At 44.0% G+C, this 19,151-nt stretch overlaps 1 protein-coding gene across 5 annotated transcripts in view; it reads left to right on the forward strand.

Moving 5' to 3' along the window:
• The first annotated feature begins 3,170 nt into the window (after nucleotides 1-3,170).
• GLIS1 (GLIS family zinc finger 1) overlaps nucleotides 3,171-19,151 on the forward strand; it is a 179,478-nt gene continuing 163,497 nt past the window's right edge. The window contains exons 1-2 of one of the 5 annotated variants that reach the window (XM_085586236.1): nucleotides 3,171-3,311; nucleotides 4,188-4,568. In XM_085586236.1, the coding sequence (XP_085442362.1) occupies nucleotides 4,226-4,568 (343 nt within the window). In that variant the 5' untranslated portion in view covers nucleotides 3,171-3,311; nucleotides 4,188-4,225. Of the gene's footprint in view, nucleotides 3,312-3,376; nucleotides 3,691-4,187; nucleotides 4,569-4,618; nucleotides 4,637-19,151 lie in introns of those variants that run through there. The other 4 variants (XM_085586238.1, XM_077785349.2, XM_085586237.1 and 1 more) reach the window with 4 other exon arrangements.

The raw sequence follows: 19,151 nt of genomic DNA on the forward strand, positions 1-19,151 counted from the left end.
AACAACCACAGCCCTTGGCAACCAGGAATTTTGAACAAGAAGGCTAATACAGAGAAATCTTCCCCCTATTTTCCTAAGGGCATACTATTGCTGTGATGGGAGAGAGAGGCCAATGACTGGTTTTCCTAAGGACACAAGAAGGGGGATACCCATCTAGCTCATGGACGTAGTGACAACATTGGGTGAATCAGAGTGTGCTGTACAGCTCCTGCATGCAGCAAAGTTGTGGTGACCCAGGGTATGGAATAGTCTCAGCAGCCATGACTGCACTTGCTTGACCTTTGTTCCAGAACCAAAACATAAAGTGTCTTCTGATTCAGCAGGGAGAAAAAAGGGACTACTTAACCCTTTCATTAGTACAGTTATTCAAGGAGCATTTGTTTATCCCAGAACTTGTTCCTCCACATCTGTGGGCTCGCCAGAGGGGCCAAGTCGTTGCTTTGCAACAGCTCTAGGAGTCAAGTCTCTATCAGACACATCCAGGTCTGGAAGAGAGTGTCCATCCACCACCTGTTTCTCTTGCTCAGGGCCAGGGCTGGGCATCCTCAGCTGTACAGTCCCACTAAAGACAGGGCAGCTGCCAAATGCCTTACTCGAACTGAGGAAACAGTGCTGTGAGCACAGGTTTGAGTCCATGGGGCCTCATTTCCTGTGGAAAGAATATGGGGACCTGCAGCTTGAGCTATGAGGTCTGTAGTTCTGTGACATGGTCTGCCACAGAGAAATTCATCTCGGTGTGAAGGGCCTTCACCCTCTGTGCTGTTGGAGCTTGGAGCGGTGATGTGCTTCAGTTTAAACCTTTCCTGGCTTGTAGAGGGTGCCCAGCACATGGAGGAGGCTCCGTGCCCGCTCCTGCCCATGGAACAGCCCAGCCGTGGGCGATTGCTGAGCCAGTGGCGGCACCTGCCGGTATTTTGCAGAAAGTTCTGGGTATTTGTGATAGAAAGCGGCGGTTCAGAGCAGGACACACACGACCTCAGGTACAGAATGCAGTGATGAGGGTTAACGAGCTTCTCCCTGCTTGCTGTAGGAAAATCCCTAACCACAAAAGAAAATCCCTCCAGGAAGGTACACAATATATCCAAAACTCCCTGTTTTCTAGGAAACTCCCTCTAGATATTTGGGCAGCATGAATCAATATAGCTGTGATAATTTGCACAAGATGAGCCCACATTCAGAATGCACCTAAATGGTATTTATTTCCGGTACTGGAAGCTGTGGGATTTCTCTGGTTACACTGCGTTCTGGAATAATATTTCCCTCTAAATTTTACTGCCTCTTCGTGTCAACTGAGGTTTAGGCCGTCGCCATGGTGTATTTCTGTCTTAAATAATTACTGTTTGTGGTAGTACTGCCAGGTGCCTTTAGCATTTCCAAATCAAAGAAAAAGAACAGCCTGATCCTGAGAGCCCCATGGATAGATGGGACATGGGGATGGGGGCATAGGTTAGCAGAGCACTAAGAGGTGGTGTGATAATGAAAATTTTTACTTTGTTTTCATAAATCCCTAGGATATTACCATCCAATTCAGTATTTGTGCCAGCTAGTTGATATTCAGTTTTATTTCCCATAGGGGCAAAGTGAGGATTTTCTCTCTTTTTGTAGCTTCTTGTTCCACTAAGATATTCAGAAGACATTTAGCAATCTTCAACCGCTATTAAATTCTGACAATTTAAGGTGTGGACTTACAAAAGAAAAAGACCCTATTACTGCCATTATTGAGGGGAAAGTTCCTTGCTTGGTAGACCTCGGGTCATCCATGCTAAGCAGGAATGAGGAGAGGCATTGCAAATGAGAGTGATTAGTACTGCTTCTCCCAGAACTACTTGTTCTATCTCAAGATCTTGTATCTTTTATTGAGAGTTGCTTCCCTCCCACTAAATCCACAACATTCATAGCATTTGCCAAGAAAAAGTCATGCCCTGCTGTCCTGACCATTCCTGTATTCATACACTGCAGCATGGCAGACATTATTAAGGGTTGCATAAAACTGTGAGTGAGGCTCTCTGTGCAGCATCTGTGCTACAAGAAGATGACGATCTCTTGCCTCGCTGCGGGACTCTCCTCAGGAGGGGTGTAGCAAGATGCCAGTTCAGTAGCTGTCCCTCCTCCTTGTGCTAAATCTCCCAAGCCTCTCCTTTAGGTTTGCTGTGAACAAGCAAGATTTCCAGCCAGATGTCTGTCTGATTTACACCCATGTAAATCAGGGCTGATTCCGAGTCTCTCCTATCTTCAAGCTGTCCCGGTGTGTTACAGACCTGCTGTGCTGCACCTGTGCTGACAGCAGCATGTAGGGCAGGAGGGTGCAGACATCCCTGAGCCAGGAAAGTGTAGGCTAGTACAGCTCTCTGGTGCAAAGCTGCACATCATGGCTCAGCCTGCATTTGCTTGGAACCAGGCCCAAGCTAATAAACCCAACCAGATTGCTTCCAGACCCAAGTTGGCCCAGGAGGAGCCAGTGCAAATGTCACTATGCTGTGGTGCTTGCTCTGAGATAGTTAATTGTCTCTGTGGGCACGGGCCAGCACCTGCACCTGTAGCCCAGGCAGGGAAAGATTCATATCCATAGACTGAAGGGTTGAATGCAGCTCAAACTGCATCACCAGAGAGATACCTTGGCCAGGTTGTATCTACCTCCAACACATCTCCTGCTTTCCAGTCCCTGTCCTTGGCAAGGCTTTGCTCTCTCCTGCTGCTCTGCTGTGACATGCTGCAGCGGCTGTGGCTTTTGCACACAAGTTGTTTATAGGGCACTGCCAGCTGCTCAGTGGCGGGTTGGCTTGTGGCTGTGTAGTGCCGGGGCAGCCGCACGCCTGAGCAGATTGCCTGGGGACAGGCACAAGGATCCTCGACGACCGCGGGAAAAGCAAAAGGGTCCAGGCCCATGGCAGCGGGAGGGAAAATCATGGACCTTTCGGGAGGCAAGTGGGCAACTGCAGGGACTCTCCGTACCGGGCGGGCACCAGGAAGGTGCGCACCCAGGGCACACCTATTCCCAGCCTGACCTTGGCCCACTGACCCCCGCAAGCACGGGGTACCCGCTGTCCCCCTGCCGCGTTTCTGGACGCGCAGCCGGACCGGGCCCGCGGGCGTACCCCGCTGCCAAACCCCGAGGGGCGGCCCCGGCGGCACAGCCCTCCCCCTGCCCGCCCCGACTGGCCCCGCCGCCGCGCCAGGGTAGTGGCCCGGGCCGCCTGCGCTCTGGCAGCCGGCCCTGCGGCGGGGGAGTGGGGCTGAGCCCGTGCGCCCGGCGCGGCGGCGGCTGCCGGCGGTGCCGGCGGGCAGCGCGTCCCCCGGGCGGCCCCTCCCAGGTAGGAGCGCGGGGGCGCGGCTGTCACCGCGCCCGGCCGGGCTCTCCCCCCCGCCCCCCTTCCCCGGGGACCGGTGGCTCGGGGGCCGCGGCGAGCCCGGCGGTGGCGAGCCCGCTTTGCCACCGCGTCCGTGGTTGCCGGGGCGGCCGCTGTTCGGATGCCTCAGCTGAAAGGCACCGGCCGCCAAACAACCCGCCCGTGTGCCGGGTCCCCTCCCCGCCCCTCCCGGCCGCGCTCGCCTTCCCGGGAGCGGCTACGAGCAGCCCGGCAGTGTTGCCTAGAGAGGGAGCGAAGCCGACGCGCGGCATCGGCCGCCCCGTCCCTCACGGACGAGCCGCCGCCGGGGTTCGAGCGCCCCGCGTCTTCCCCCGTCCGGCCGGTGTGTGTGGGACAGCGGGGTTGGGGAGCGGGCTGGGGGCAGCGGGCTGAGGGCAGCGAGTGGGGGGAACGGGCTGAGGGCAGCGGGCTGGGGGCAGCGAGCTGAGGGCAGTGGGCTGAGGGCAGCGAGTGGGGGGAACGGGCTGAGGGCAGCGGGCTGGGGGCTGAGGTTTGCAGGCTGAGGGCAGCGGGCTGGGGGCTGAGGTTTGCGGGCTGGGGGCAGCGGGCTGGGGGCTGAGGTTTGCGGGCTGGGGGCAGCGGGCTGGGGGCTGAGGTTTGCGGGCTGGGGGCAGCGGGCTGGGGGCTGAGGTTTGCGGGCTGGGGGCAGCGGGCTGGGGGCTGAGGTTTGCGGGCTGCGCCGCCTCACGCGCGGCCGTTGGCGGCCGTTGGCGGCGCGGGGCTGAGGCGGGAGGCGGCGGGACGGAGGGCACAGGGCTGAGGGCTGAGGCGGGTCCGCGGCGGCGCCCGCGCTGACAGCCCGTGTGCCGCTCGGTGCAGGAGAGCGGCGGGGGCCCTGGCAGCGGCAGCAGGCGGACATGCACTGTGAGCTCGCCGCGGGTCAGAAAGGCAGCGCCCGCATCGAGGTGAGCGACAAATGCCACGGAGCGTCTCAGAAGGATCTGCCGCGGGTGACTCGTCCCGGCGCTGGTAAAGCTCACTTGAACCCTCAGATGTCCTTTAAAGTATCTGTCAGTAACGGCAGTGACCACACGGAGCCTCAGCAGAGCCCCCCTGAAATGTCAGCACCTCTGCTAGATTTCATCCCCAAACGACCCAGCATATTTGAGAGGATTCCGATTCTGCCCAGGGCGCAGGAGCTGCGATGCACTAGAGGCTCGAAAGATTATTTCCAGCAGCAGAAACATCAAAGCGTGAAGGGTGAGTTTGAAAATGCATGAACTAAACACTGCCATCACCAAAAACCTATTCACCACACAAATAAAAAGGTAACAAGCTTTTTTTCCCCCCTCCCTTCTCCCTTTCTGGTCTTTAGTGTGTTTTCTAACTTGTTTATTTAACTTCAAGCTGTAAAACTTTTTTTCCTGAGCACCTTGGAGGGGCAAGATAAACCAGACTGCTTTTCCAGTGTTAAGCTAAGTGTCTCTCAATAGAATTTTAAAAAATCTTGAGATCAGCATCTTCTTTAGTTGTCCTGAGTGGGTGCTGCTCATCATGTGGTCGTGTCTCAAAGGTGGTTGTTTTGGGCTTGGTGCTGAAGACTGGGCTGGTTTGTCCTGCACCAGAGAGTTCATGTGGGGTGTTTGTTTGTGAGCGTGCCTGACAATAAATGCCTGGTTCTTATTCAGCAGTTTCACCACGGTTGCTTGGATTTTATAGTTTGTATTTCAAATAGATGTTACAAATGCTGGATTCAGGCGGTGAATCCTCAGTCTTAGGAACTCCTGGTGCCGGAAAGGTCAAATTCTGCTAGTTAACAAATCCCTGATTTTCAGCTGTCCATCGTTAAAGAAGTGGCACTGAAGTATGATTAGGAGTTGCCTGCTAAAAATCTGTTAATTACATTTTTCACCTAGAACTGGTTAACTCAGCTGAAATTTGTTAATCAAAATTCAGTTTTAAAATAATCCCTCTAAGGTATCACTGGATGGGCTCAGAACGAATTGGAACATTTCTTCATGCTACAAAGTCGCTTGCAGAGACATATATACACCTAACGTTATTACATTAAGACAATGTTTTCTCTAATGTTAAAAGGTAATTATCTTTTTATCAGTCTATTCCCATTCTCTATTTTAGATATGTAAGTGCAGTTATCTTGTTGCTGCAAGACTGTTCTCACTGGGATTTTTTCCAGTTCTGTCCATTCTTCTGAAAATTAAAAGTAGGCTTCATGCCCTTGGACTAGTGACATTTTCTTTTGTGTGCTTGTTACCTAGGGTGATGGCACCTTTCATTGCCACAAAGTTATGTTAATGAACACCTCGATCTGTGCTAGGTCTGTCCTACAGCCTCTAGGATGTGTTTGTTCATCACCACTGAATACAGAGTGGACCAGTAGGTTATAAATTACCTTTTTTATTTTTTCTGTTTGTTAATGCTGCAATTCTTCTCTCCTGATTAAAAAAAAAAGAAAAAAAAAAGAGGTTGTTAATGTTTGGCAGGAATGAAATGAAGGTCTGTTACACAGACTCCTGTTTGGAGGGGGGAGAAGGAGGATTCATGTAGTAAAAGGGAGAGCTACATCTCTTGTGCCGTTGTGCTGCTGCAACTGCTGCCTGTGGAAGGGACTCGGGGTGTTCTAGTTTCTTGCAGTCCCATGGGTGAGGTTGGTGCCACTTGACAGGGTTCATACTAGCTTAAAATCCTGCCCATGCATTGCCTTGTCCAGGCAGACTGTTGAAATACTTTTAAAGTATTTTTTCCTTTGAGCTGTTTAGCCCTCTTTCCATGCATAACACTCTTGCTGTTGCAGAGGGCAGGAGTGTAGGGAGGGAAAAGGAAGAATTTAACTTTGCATTCACTTGGGACTTTTACAGTACATGTAGGTGTGCATGGGAGAAGGTTCCCATTTCATCTTTCCTGACTGATCAATTTCCCATTTTCACTACTGAGGAAAAAAAAAAAAAGTGTTTTACATTTTGTTGCTGTTTTTGTTTAGTATGTTTTCTGTCCAGGGTGTCACTTGTGATTGCTTCAGTGTATGGGGGACTTGAGTCATGGGAGTAAGTAGGAGGTGTCCATGGGCAGGATAGGGCTCATCTAACTGAGCAGGAGGATTTGATGGATAATATTGGATTTTTCCAAAGATGGCGACACTGAGTTTTTTGGGTGGCTTCCTGTTGTTTGTTTGTTGAGGTTTTTTGTTTGGTTTTGTGTTTTTTTCCCCCCCAAGAAGACATTTTCAGGAGGAGCTAGGGAAAGTAAAATTTGAAGTAAAATTCTGAGTCTGATTTAAAATGTGTGGGATGTGCTGCTCCTTCTGACCTGGGCAGTGTCAGCAAGTGCTTTAATGCCCACTGGAGCATTCTGGAGTGCTCACTGTGCTCCAGCTCACAAATCAGTGTATCTAAAGTGGGCTGTGCTGCAGAGAGGAGAGCTGCTGCTCTTTCAAGGAGCAGTGCAAACCATCTCCCACCAGCCCTGGTTCTCTCAGGAAGCTGAAGGACTGGGATAGCTGCATGTGGATGTGATATACCAAGATAAAGCTAAGATGTGGAAGTGAGGGAAATACTCAGATTTACCCAGTGAAAGGTTTTGGGAAGGAAACTGATGACAGCTTGATTTCAGACCATCGTGCCGTGCGTCTCCTGTTCTCCAGCCCCAGAGTGCCATGTACCCAGTAATTCCCTCTGCAGTCTGGGTTAGATTACAGAATGTGCCTCCTGGTTTTGGTTTATCCACAGTTGAAAGCTGCAAGTAGGGAGTGTAAAAGATGCTCTCTAACAAGAGCAAAACTGATTTTTATACTTGCCTGTATGGTCTTTTTTTCCCTAAACAAGTCTTAATTTTTTTTTTCCAAAGAGAATGAATCAAAATGATACACTGCTCTACTAATAAAAAGGGCAGCTTTGAAGTAATCACAATGGGGAAGAAGTATCCTGCTGTTGCAATGTCTCTGTGGTGTTACTCTGCTGCTTCACAGTGTTTAAGTTATGATCCTGCAAAATGCTTCTGTGCCTGAGCAAGTCTTTTGGACTTTCTGAAGAGCCAAACAAAAACTTAGGGCTTGTGGTGAGGATTATTTCTGGGAATCGGATCATTTAGGTCTAAACTTTTCAGGATGGAGCTGTTGGTTGTTTGCTGAAAATACCACTGTTTTTGACTTCTGCCTCATATTTTGTTCTGTTTGGGAGCTGTTTAAAATAAATGCCCAGTTTTCACCCAGCCAACCCCTTCTGATGTGGCTGGCTGCGATAGGCACCACACTTTTCTTGGTCATTGAGTTCCCTGTGTGTAACAAGGCAGAGTATTTGCATACAGATACTGCTTTTTAGCGGCATTTGACACAGAATAACAGTACCATAAGGTATCAAGTCCATTTTACAGTGTTTTCCTGGAATTCTGTGTGTTTTGTTCCATGTCGTTGAATTTCATGCTACGGTATTACAGTTTTGAAAGTAGCATGGCAAAATACTTATTGTCTACAGGGAAGAAGCTTTGGGGAGGCTTTAGTGGTGAAAAAAGAGTAATCTATAAAGATGCCAAATATCTCAGTTTCTAAATGACATTGATTATGGTTGTTACCAGGAAACACTTCTCCTTTTCATTCTTTTCCAGTTTTGTTCAGTGTACCTAATTCATGACTCAGTAGAAATGACGAGATTTATCCTGTTAGCTGTGCCACTGGGAAATCATCCAAATGGCCCGGACCTTTGCAGCAACCACTTCAGATATTAACTTACAGTGGGCAAAACAATAAGCTGGTCGAGTTGCAGTAGTTGGATGTTTCCTTGTTGAGAGTATGTTTTATTCAGACAAGGAGAAAACGGCTTGGATTTTTTTCTTGTTTGCTGTTAACTGTAGCTGCTTTCAGCAAACACACAACCAATGTATTGAAATGTATTAATTTCCTTCTACTCTTGAGAAGGAGGGGTAAATCTTGCCATTTAATCCCCCTGTGACTGTTTCCCTGGTTGTTGGGACTGTCCTTGTGAAAGTAACAGCTTATACTGTTGGGCTCTTAAGCAAAAGTGTATACTTTGGGTCAGGTGAATTGACTGGTCTTGGGCCTGATGTTGCCATTTTCTTTCTTACATCAGTTATCTGTGTTCACCTGAATTATCCCACTGGAGCAAGTGTGACTACCTAGAGCTGATAAATACGTTATGAACTGATAAGGAGACAGGGACAGGTTCACTGGTATGGTGGTCTATAAAACTCTCAGTTTTATATAGAGCTGCAGTAATAATTATTTCTTGTTTTCACTCTAGTTCCCTATCTGCATTTGAACTCTGCTACAAAAAGGAATTGAAAGGTTTGTCTGAACAGAATGGTTAGTTACAGAGCTATATTTTTATTTCATGGTCTTTTTTTTTTTTTTTTTTTTTGCCTAATTTTGTTTTGTAAGGTGAGAAAGGAGAAGAAACTGCAAATTGGAGAATGTGTTCATAAATTCATTTGGAATAAATTGTGACTGTTCTCTCCTCCCTTAAATTATCTATAATGCTTACTTGTCTTGAATAGGCAAATAACTTTCAGTTACTTGCAGCTGAAGGAAGTTCTTCTAATGATTTGTGTTGCAAAATCAGTCACTGACTTGAAGATGGGAATTTCATGGGTTTAATTTAGAAGAGGTTTAATTGTATCTAATCATTAAATCCATTGTAATTTAAGAATCGTTAGTGGAGAATGTTTAGCAAATACAAACCAGGAAATCTAATGATCAGCCAATCATATAAAGGCATTCAGTACTTGTAAAAGCAAAAAAACCTCTTTTCTGCTTCATGACAAAAACCACAGCTACTGGAAAAACTGAAGAGAATAAATGTTGTATCTATTTTAATATTTTTTAGAATTATATGGAATAACAGATGTCATATTATTCTCAACAAGAAAATAAGTCAGGTAATTGGAAGAAAATTTTTTATTTGCTTTGAGTTTTGTTTGAAGGAATAGAACTTAAAAGTAAGAAATCACTTGTTCTGTCTTTAAAATGTTGCTGTAATGGAGGTTATTATATACTGGGCTAAGTGGAGTGAGAAGAAAAATAGCCTTTTTTCTTTTACAGTAAGAAAAAAATTAACGTCTACATTTTGCAAGTGGTTAAGTATGTACATTACTGTTCCTGAGAGCAGTCTCAACAGCTACAAATTTTTGGACATAGACCTTTCTAAATTGTCATTTCAATATAACTGAATACATTGTTTGTATCTTTAGAGTTCAACCCTGTACACATATAAACTATTAAGTGTATGCTGAGGATCTTTAGTATATTTGAGATTGTATTTTGGGAGGGCTACAAGATTCTTTTTAGGGAAACTGCTAAATTTAAAGTGAATGTCTTCTATGAGACTGTACTGCTTCATTGCAGTAAAGTGGTTTAGTTTTTTGTTGAATAAGAAGGACAAAATTTTACCCTAAATTATTAATATCAGTAGGAGTCTTGCCACTAACTTCAGCTGGGTCAGTATTTCAATCCTGGTATTACAGAAGTTCTTTTTCCTGTGTACAGGGAAAAGCTTGTAGAGCAAATAACAAGTTTGTATTAAATCCATCTGTAAGCTAGGAAGTGGAATAACGTATGGATTATGAGAGAAATATGTAGTACTGTGAATATAATTTCCATGCTCAGTACCGTAATTACCATTATTTTAGAAATTCTGCTGTTTAGTGATTTTAGAACTGTTGAAGATGTTGATGGCAGCGTAATTGGAAAGGGAAAATAGATGTAAACCACTCCATTTTGCACTCCAGATTTCTATCGTTGTATGTCAACAAGCTTGAACCAGGCGTGCAATCTAGTAATCATTTCACAGTTCCTGAAATGGCTTTTAATAGACTGGGTTTGTTTGCTACTTTTTTTTCCCTAGCCACCCAACGCTGTTTCCCAGCACATTGCTGTAACTCAGAATACAGGGTTCCAAAGCAAGGGCAGTGCTCACTGGCTGTGGTACAGCACAATCTTGCCCCACAAATGTGCAAACAATAGCAAAAGTATGTGTTTGGGAATATGGCACAGCTGTTATCTTCTGCCGGGAGCAGGGAGCGTTACAGTGACATAGAACGACCAGTTAAAACCACTCCGGCCGTTTTATTGCCTGTAAATGGGGCGTGTAAAGAAAAGCAAGGGCCGGTCCTTCCATTCAGATAACCATCGGTGCACACTAGCGGCACTGCCTTTCTGCACAGGCTTTGAAGAATAGAGGCAAAGAGTTCCCCTTTTTCCTTGCCCTCCTATTACATTTCTGGCACCCTATATGTGAAATCTTGGTTGGAGCCTGAACTTTCTGTTCTGAGAATCTGTGCTTCACTGGTTACCTGGAACAAGGGCTTCTTTTTTTATTATTATTACAGTTATTAGCTTGACTATATGAAATGATTGTTAATGAGTATTTGTAGATGGGGGACTGCTTGTAAAACAGATGAGACATTTCCAGAGCTGCAGTAGGGAATTGATCCAAATTCTGTATTTTACATTATTTTAAGCTTTTGAGCTTTACAAGGCTGATCTCAGTCAACTCGGAGTGCTTAAGGTATTTTTCTTTAAAGCAACTGTTTTGCTTTAATAATTATGTTTGACTTCTCCATCATTATGTTTGAATGTATATGTGATTATCTTACTGAATGGATTGGTAAGGAGCACTGCAATTGAATTTACAGCACCAAATTTATTCTAAGGGTTAAATGAATGTAAAACATCATAAACTACACTTAATTCAGGCATTTACATGGGTGATAAGAGGGCTTTGTGAGAGCTATAGAGCTGTTAGTTGTTTTACAATGAGGAGAAAGCAAATTCATTCTTACATATTGTTTGCGTATTAGCCAGAGGGAAAAATGACACTGAGGCGACATCATCAAATACAGTAAAAAACTAACTTTTTAATACAGATGTCCATTGTTGTTTTAAGTGCTTAGGGGGTTGGTGGTTTGGTTTATTTTGGAACTTGCTGAACTATATGAAGTGTGTCTCCAGGGGCCTGGTATTTTAATACCTTGTAGAAGGTTGTATAACAGTAGATGATGTATTTTGCCTGCCTTCCAGTGCTGTAAATAAATTACATGTGCTGGCTTGGGAGAACGTATGTGAGGTGTAAATCAAAGGCTAATATAAGAGGAAAAATACCAATTAGTGATGTCTTGCTACAGGTTAGAGTTTCTTTTCTCATTTATATATATTCAAGAGGTATAAGAGCAGTAATATGTATAAAAATGTTAACATGAGGCTCTTCCTTAGAAGGGGTAGAAGGTCTAGGATTATTTAAAATAAGTGCTGTGATTCAATGCTTTTTCACAATTTGCTATGGTTAAGTCACTTAAATACTGAAGTCAAGAATCCCCTAGGCAAAGAAAGATAATATAATTTTAAGTGTATTGTTAAAATTGAAATTTGATAGCTTCCACTCTCTAATCCTATCTAAGTCTTTGTTGTATTAAAAGGAAGATAGATACATGTGGCAGTTTTGGAGCATAATCTTTCTTTTGAGTTTAAAGGATGATAAATGTGCTTCAGACAAGCAACACAGCAGTTTATTGGTATGAATGTTTTGCTAAATACTGCATGCTTAACGCAATCCCCATTCCTTTATAATAAGTTTAAATATTAATTCTTTGGAATGCTAGATGCCTAAAGCTAGATAGAAATGCTGTGCAGTTTCAGATATCTAGGAGTGGGCTTGTGAAACAGGATATTTAACTGGGAGAGATGAGTAGCACATTTCAGAGTTATTAGGGCAGAACAACAATGCAAGAGGATGACTTAAAAAGTTACAAAATTGTTTTCTGTGCATGAGGCTCAAATACCTTAGAGTTATTTATTTGAACCGCAAGAGCAGATTTCCTATCTATGTAGGTTCTAGACTGCAGTTTTTATTATTATTTTGTTTAACTTCTTAGCTGCCTGGCCCTCTCTAAAGCAGCTGGCTTTGATTTAACCTGAATCCTTCACAGAGAGAGAGTGCTCAGTCACAATGACTGCGAGTTGTGCTCTTGGATGGAACATCTCTGTAGTGACTGAAGAGAGAAGACTAAATAGGTCAGGAACTTCAGAAGAACTCACTTCACTCTATGTCAGCGCTTAGTGTTCCTTATGTAAGTCCTGCCTACCTCCCAACCCCCATCTGTGCTGGACAGAGAAGAGAGAGTTAAAGTGGGAACAGATAAAAGAGGAAATTTCTTGTTTATTACCCAGTACTTTCTGGGAAAATCCCAGAAAGGATTTAACATAACGTTTCATAACTCTCGCTTTGCCCTGCTGTTCCTGCTGAAATAGCAGGGAGTGGACTTCAGGAGGAGGCCAGTATTGAGTATTTTTGAAAACTCTTCCATGCTCCTTTAAGACACAGAAGATCCAAGTGTTAAATACTCTCCTGGAGAAAAGCAAGCACTTGTAGACCAGTAGCTCAGGTGCCAAGGTCAGTTAGCACAGCACGTTCAGCTTCAATTTTTCTTGTGTTCAAGATCATGTATGGGTGTAAAGCTGGTGTGATCAGCCATTGTATGTGAAATAGGCAAAAGTGGTGAAGGATTGTGCCAGCAGCCAACATGGCTAAGTATATAAATAATTATATAGGGTGCTTGAACTCTGTTCTAAGCTGTACTGTTTTTATAATTTTGGGGCAATGATATGTACTGCTCATGATATTTCTACAGTGAGAGCGTAGCAGAGTATGGTGTAGAGAAGGACAAGCCAGTTTAGGAACTAGAAACAGGGCAGTTGTTTGGGTAAACTCTCAGGGCCAGCTTAATTTTCTGTGCTTAGAGACAGAGTTTGTTAGTTCAGGTGCAGAGTTGGGATGATGTGGCTGTGCTCTGTTTGAGATCTGATCTGGTGGTGGGGCAGGACGTGGCATTGCAGCTTGTGGCTGTATCAGCCCCGGGTGGCACATGCTGCAGTGTGGCTGCAGCCCCTCTGCACAGCGTGTGCATGGACTGGGTTTCTCTCCTGGCTATGTGAAGGTCCTGGTGTTTGGCCTTGTTGATGAGTCTCTGAGCATGAGTGGTGAAAAGTGCAAAATCCATCTTTGTTATCTTGGGGAGAATAACATTTTTGAAGCAGCATTTTAGCTGGACTTGTTGCTGCTTGGCATCTGGATTGTGCTGCCAGTTGAAGAATTGTTGCAGAGGAACAAAATCTCTCATTTATTTTAGTGCTTGATGTGCTGAGGTGAGAGAAAGGAGGCTACATGAAGGGAGCTGTGTTGGGCACAGCCCAGAATAAAGCATTTGCTGCGAGGGAAATTTCTGCCCCCCACCCCCAGTTTTCTGGGTTGCTCTTGCTTCCCAACAGATGGCAAAGTCTCACAAGGTGCATTGTTCTTGAGGCAGAATCACCTGATGGACTGTGGTTTTTGGGCTTTTGAGGTGCAGGTGGCTACTACAAGGTTCCCAAGGTCCTCATCACTCTGGTAGAACAGATTTTGCATGCAGCTAAGACTGTCTCCAGGATTTGAACAGGAAAAAGCAACATTAAATTCCTTCTTTCTGGATATCTGATTGTTGTAATGTTCAGTTTCCTTGAAGTTATCAGAGCTGGTTTATGTTCAACTGAAACTGAACTGGCCTGATCCCACTGTCCCTAACTCTGGTGCAAATCTGAAGTGATGCCATTTTAAATCTAAAAGTGGATAAAAAGGAGGGAGACTTGTGCTCTGGAGGGCTTGTGCATAAAAAATTGTCCTCCAAGTATGGACTCAGTTCACTTGGCAAAAGAAAAAGACATCTCATGCTTTTAATCTTAACAGTTTGCTTCTTATTTTTCCTCTTGCCAACTTACCACAAATCGGCTTTTATTCCTTTTCTTTGAGATCTTGAGTTATCCAAGGTTTGCTGACTTGTTATAGTTCTGTGGGGATAAGCTACAAACAGTGTGTGGATGGTTCTCCTTGCAGAACAAAGATCCCCATGCCTTTCAGCATCTCCCTGATTTGGATAGATATGATGGAAATTTAAGGGGATATTTACTCCTAGAGCCCACTTGCTCTTTCCCTGCTCTTGAGTCTTAGTGACCTTTCCTTTCTAATCTCTTGGCCTCCTTATTGAGCCACTGTGCTGTTAATTTATTTTTAAATGTATATATAAAGGGTTGTAACTGACTTGATTTGTGGGCTAAATGAGTGGAAGCATGGCAACTGGTATAAATAGCTTTTGGTCTGCTGGAAGTGTAAATACTCAAAATCTGTCAGGGTGATTTGACTGGCTTTTATTGGAATCATTATTCATATGAGATCTCCTTTCTCTTATACTGCATCCTTCAGACGCTATCAGGCAGAGATTGCTGTCATAAGTACTCAAACTGCTTTGTCAAAATGCACTTTTATACCTGTTTGCCAGTTCCATAGATACTTTTACAAGTAGATATGTTCTGCAAGATTAGTCATAGAAGGCTAATATAAAGGGACCAAAACCTAGAAGATGAGAGCAAACCACTGGGATAATTAATCATCACCAGTGTTTTGAGCTCAAATATATGATAGCATTGGGCTAAAAGTGCAGCTTATTTGACAAGTTGGAACGAAAACACTGGTGTGTTGCAGCCTCAGCGGTACCCATCCTGAGTTTCTCAAAATGAGACTAACCTGCTTGGGGAGCTTTCTTTGCTAAGGGCTAGTGTTAATGCCAACAAAAGATTTTTTTATTAGCTGCTGGAGAAGTTTCTGGAAAACTTGAAAATTAAGAACAGTAAGAATCAGAGGTGATAAAGAAGTTTTATGCATTGGGCAGATATTTCGGCAGCAAGCAGTCACTCTGAAGAGACAGGGGGGTAGTTTTGGATCCTAGATAATAAGACTTGAGAGAAAACTTGGTGAAAAATTTCCTCATAGCCAGCTAGAATTTAGATAAAAATGAATTACGACACTCCCTACCACTAGAGAAAATAATCTGGGAGATTGAATACAGGTTCCAGTGTGAAGGCTGCTGATAGCAGCATTTGCTAGTTTGATGAGCATCCCTGATTCAAAATATGTTATATATGGGAAGGAGCTTCTACACAGAGTGATTTGGAGATCAGAGTTACAGTTCATGTGTATGGTGCCCACACATCTGTCAGAGGCACTGGTCTTGTTCTGCTGCTCCAGAAGGAAATCTCCTGTTGCATCCTTTCTGAGCTGAGTGTAGCTGTAAGTTTTCTCTGTTGGTTACTAAATATTTTGTAAAATGAACCTGATCTGCAACATCTTCTGTGTCTTCTAGTTGGTTTATTCTTCCACAGGGATTATGTGGGCTTGAAAGAGACCTTCTATGACTATATTAATTTTCTGACATACGGTGCCCAAGGATGGCATAAGTTGTTTATCACTGGAGTTTTTAAAGAGGCTGGATGGAAATCCTACTGTGGAATGCAATTCTTTGGGCCCAGCTGTCTTTCCTGTGACATTTTTAATTCCCACACTCAACCGCTTAGGCATTAGAGAGTTAGAAGAGGTCTCTCAAGCTGTAATAGTCCAGGCTTCTATCCTCTTTGACTTGCTGAACAAAGTTCAAATCCCTCCTTGTCTAACATTGGTGTTTCTGGCCACTCATTTGTTTGTCAAGAAAACACTGAGAAGGCATACAATAAAAACCAGGCTGAGTGAAGGCTCGAAGAACACCAGTTGGGAGAACCAGTGGTGGGACAACTGGGCACGGAAAATGATTGATTTTATGTGCAAAGCAGTTGTGAAATGTTCTGTGGCATTCTGGGGACATGCCATTGCTAACAAATGATTGTCTGTTGGGGATAGAAAATGCCAGCCATTGTTCTGAAGAAGGAAATAGCCTTATTGATACTGAATTAGGCTCACATTGAATTATTATTCATTTGCAGTGCATCCTGTTTTCCAAATACAAAAATTAACTGAAGGCCTGCAGCACTATTGACCTTCAGTTATTGGTTGTATCTAACATCCTTATGGTCCAGGTGGAGTTTAGACTGTTTATATCTGGGGATGGATTGTGGCAGAAATTGGCATTAACGGAGCAGCTGAAGAAAGCTGTTCTTTTTAAAAGTTCATCAAATTAGTTCTTGTTTTATATGAGAGTGAAGCTGGCAGAGGTAAATGTGTTGGTAGATAAGACTTCACTTCTGGTATGCATTTTGTATTGTCAGATTCAATGTTGATGGCAGAAAAATAGTGGTATAGAAAACAATGTTGTTGCCTTTTGAAAAGAATAGAAACTGACTTCTATAGAAATTGAGATGCACACCAGATATAAATATTTTGTGCAGTGACAGTGTTTTGTATACAGCTCTGAAAGTTTGGGTTTTGTTCCCAGTGTTATTGAATAGTTTCTCCTGAAATCCTAACAGACTGTAGAATGCCACTACCAGTAAAGTTTACTCATTCAGTTTAAAGGAAGATTTTTATTTAATAAAAATCAGGAAGTGACTGGCATTAGACATGGATTTCTTGAGCAATCATCAGGAACTGGACAACAGGTATTTTGTTGTATCATACATATGAGGCAGTACCTTGGCATGGAGGATATAAACTGTTTTTATAGGTGAGAGGCTGTATGCTCTGGAAAGCAGTGATACTGAAAAGGATTGGCATGTCACATCCATCTAAAAGGGTATGAGGTGATATGATACATTATTAAAAAGCTTAGGGAGAGATGTAATTCTTCTGTAAATTATCAGTCTGGTTGCAGGAAGATAAGTTAATGCTCAGACTTTCTTAAATGGCTTTGAAAAATCAGAGGATTTGGAGAAGAACTGGAAGATGCTGACCTATGTGTTGTACCCATGGACTAATGGAAGATTACAGGGAATCTGGTCTGTTCCAGAGATGCAATGGAGAAGTAAATAAGTGATACTTAAGGGTTCTTTTTAGTGCAGAATGGTATCTCATGGCTGGAAACTGAGAAGGATAAAACAAGAAGGAAGATGGGTTTTTGTCTGCAAGGGTAATCGAACCTGGCACAGTTTAGTCAAGGATAAATCTTCTGGTATTGGGTGCAAGTAAATGTTCCTATGGAAGAAATTATTAATATTAACCACAGACAATTGCATTCAGTGGCAGAATCACTAGATGGACAAGCTGGACCATGCCAAGGGCTTTCACTTGCAATCTGTAAAAGACTGGATGCCAGGCCATCTCCTTCTTCCAGAGCTGGTGCTGCAGTTCCTTCATGTGCCTTCTGCATTGCAGTCCATAGGCCTGGCATCCAGATGAGGCCAAAGTTGTGCCCTCATTCTGGGTTTTGTGACAAAGAGTGAGGGACAGACAGGGAAGGAGGAGCATTGCCACAACCACAGTCACACAGTTTGGACAGTAGTTGTGGCAAGGGAATCACTAGCAGCTAATGTTTTCTCCAAACCCACCCTTTCTTTTCTCTTGTTATGTCTCTCCCTTCAGCAAACAACACCACTCCTCCTGGACTAAACAAGTCTGTCCAGAGATGTGTGGAACCTGCTGTCTGCCAGGGCCTGGGCTGAGACCAACTAAAAAGAAGTGCTGGGTTTAAAACCTGGACACGTGGAGAAAGGATAACGGTTGTGATAGTATCTTGCTAGGCACTGATGATTTTCTACATTAATGTCTTCCCTTTACTTGTTTTTTGAAATGAAAACAAAGGTTTAGCCTCCTTCCTAGCCCAGCAATAGTGACATACTAACACAGTTATTACAGCAAACATTTTGGCCCTCTCTGGTCATGATGTTTTCTTTCTGTGGGGAGACTGAAATACTAACTCACAAATAATGTCTTTAGAAGTCATATTAGTCACACATTTTTAAGACATTCCAAAATCATACCAACCTCCTTCTGAGCTTGTCTGTTGCTACCAATGATTCAAAGTTTTGAAAACTCTCCTTTAGTTTTGATTTACATTTTGGTCTTGGGCACTTGTTATTTCTGGCAAATGCCAGCTCAGTTTCATTAAAGAAAAATCTGTTTCACAGCCACGCAGCTCAGATCTGCTGCGCTTCTAATAATTGATGGCTGGTTTCCTTATTTCCTGCATTGTAGAAAAATAAGGACCTTGTTAGATCCAAACAAGCCTGCATAAAGTCACAGTGTGAAACATCAGGTTGGGGGTGAGCAGAGCAGCTGTGGGCAGGTTTTACAACTTTGGGCTACAGTTGATCGAGGCAGCCAAGGGAAACTGAGAGATACCCATGTGACTAAAATTCAGCGGAGTTCTTTGGCTCCCTGGCCTGAGATTTATATTTGTGACACCTTCCCCTCTGTCAGTCCCTGGGCCAGACACAAGTCTGTCTGTCTGTGTACCTAGGACTCTGCACACCCTGTGGAGTGGCTGCTGTGCCTGTTCCTTGCTGTGCCACCACGGGACGTGTCTATTCCCAGTGTTGGCTGTCATGCTCCTACAGCCCACAACAGTGTGAGTGTGTGCCCTGGGAGAAAGCAGCTGCCATGTGGTGGAGATGAAAAATCAAGAGCAAACACTTACTGAATTTCTGCAAGTGGGCAAATTAATTTCAATCTGAACTGTCATCACAAGCTCCTTTTTTTCCTTCCCCTTTGCTTTGGGTGGTATCTTTGATTTATATTTCTGCATGAGGCAAGTGATCGTCTTTTGGTGCTAAATTCAGTTTCTTTATAGATTTCCAGTTGCAGAACCCTGTCAGTTTGTTTGTTAATGTGGTACCTTTTTTTGGATTTACTTGGGGTTTTTGTTTTATATTTTAAGAACTAGTGAAATTAAATGGTGTCTCTGTTAATTGAAAGCAATCTATTAGTTTTAAGGAGCAGCTAATGTCTATCAGGTATTCTTCTACAATGCAATACCTGTCAGATGCTTCCTTGGCACTCTATAAGCTGTAAGTAGAGACAGGATCCAGACTGAGAAATTAATGGAATTAAATGGCTCCTAGGAAGCCAAGCACCTGAACAATGTCGT

This window comes from Lonchura striata, chromosome 8 (assembly GCF_050655825.1).
Source record: "Lonchura striata isolate lonStrDom1 chromosome 8, ASM5065582v1, whole genome shotgun sequence".
NCBI classification, from domain to species: domain Eukaryota; kingdom Metazoa; phylum Chordata; class Aves; order Passeriformes; family Estrildidae; genus Lonchura; species Lonchura striata.